The sequence below is a fragment of the Bison bison genome, unplaced genomic scaffold (genome assembly GCF_000754665.1).
Source record: "Bison bison bison isolate TAMUID 2011002044 unplaced genomic scaffold, Bison_UMD1.0 scf7180017864519, whole genome shotgun sequence".
Classification (NCBI taxonomy): Eukaryota; Metazoa; Chordata; class Mammalia; order Artiodactyla; family Bovidae; genus Bison; species Bison bison.
Window position 1 is genome coordinate 3,446,245 of NW_011495072.1, and position 1,282 is coordinate 3,447,526.

The 1,282-nt window shown below is 51.2% G+C and overlaps 1 protein-coding gene across 1 annotated transcript in view; it reads right to left on the reverse strand.

The window, feature by feature from the left end:
* Nucleotides 1-1,282, reverse strand: part of TTF2 (transcription termination factor, RNA polymerase II) — a 53,232-nt gene that overhangs the window by 29,123 nt on the left and 22,827 nt on the right. Inside the window, exon 9 of the mRNA XM_010830720.1 lies at nucleotides 72-153. Coding sequence (XP_010829022.1) covers nucleotides 72-153 — 82 coding nt within the window. The remainder of the gene's footprint in view (nucleotides 1-71; nucleotides 154-1,282) is intronic.

A 1,282-nucleotide genomic window follows, 5' to 3' on the forward strand; every position in this document is an offset into this window, starting at 1 on the left:
CCCACAACAGTTGTTGAGAGGACTGAACAAAGCAATGTATCTGTGGGCTCTTATCCTAATGCGAGACTCACCCAAAATTCCTCCTCGTGGCTTCTGGCTTTCCCGCCATAGCAGCCAGGCTAATGCCTGCTTCTGGTGTGGCAGCAAAGAGATCTGACAAAGGTAATAACCGAAAGTTAGGTACCGATTTCTGATGAGAGGCTATGCTGGAGCCTGGCCACATGGACTCCCTCCTCCACTCATTTATTTTCTGTAAGTGACCCTCCCAATCTTCTGGTTGTCAGATAAGCCGCTCCTTTCACCTTGAAGTCCTGGACTCCACTCTCTCACTGAGGGCCACATGTCCTGGCCTGCCCAGGACAGGTTTCATTCATGCCGACTGCCCAGCCTGTCTATCAACGGCTGCCTCTGTTCCTCTCAAGTGACTGCTGCTTTGTCTGCTTCATCAGCCCAAGTCAAGATCTCTGAGTAATCACCCTACTTCCACCAGCCGTCCTGCTGGCTCTTCCTCATTATCTCTGCAACGTGATTCTCCTCTCTGTGGGCAATGTCTCAGTCTGCAGTGCTAGTCATAAACTGATGGCCCTTTAACTGGGGGCCTCCCTGCTAGTCTTCCCTTCATCCAGTTTATCTGGAATTCTGCGACATAAGTAACTTTCTTAAAACATCCCTGCTCAAATTTCTACAGTGATTCCATAACATCTCTTAAGCTGTGCTATGCTTAGTCATGTCCAACTCTTTGCGACTCCATGGACTGTAGCCCGCCAGGCTCCACTATCCATGGGGATTCTTCAGGCAGGAATACTGGAGTGGGTTGTTATGCCCTCCTCCAGGGGACCGTCCCAATCCAGGGATCGAACCCAGGTCTCCCACATTGCTGGCAGATTCTTTACCATCTGAGCCACCAGGGAAGCCCAAGAATACTGGAGTGGTTAGCCTATCCCTTCTTCAGGGGAATTTTCTGACCCAGGAATCAAACCGGGGTCTCCAGCATTGCAGGTGGATTCTTTACCAGCTGAGCTACTAGGGAAGCTCCCTCTTATGCTGCTGCTAAGTCGCTTCAGTCATGTCCGACTCTGTGCGACCCCAGAGACGGCAGCCCACAAGGCTTCCCCATCCCTAGGATTCTCCAGGCAAGAACACTGGAGTGGGTTGCCATTTCCTTCTCCAAGGCATGAAAGTGAAAAGTGAAAGTGAGGTCACTCAGTTGCGTCCGACTCTTCACGACCCCATGGACTATAGCCTACCAGGCTCCTCCATCTATGGGATTTTCCAGGCAAGA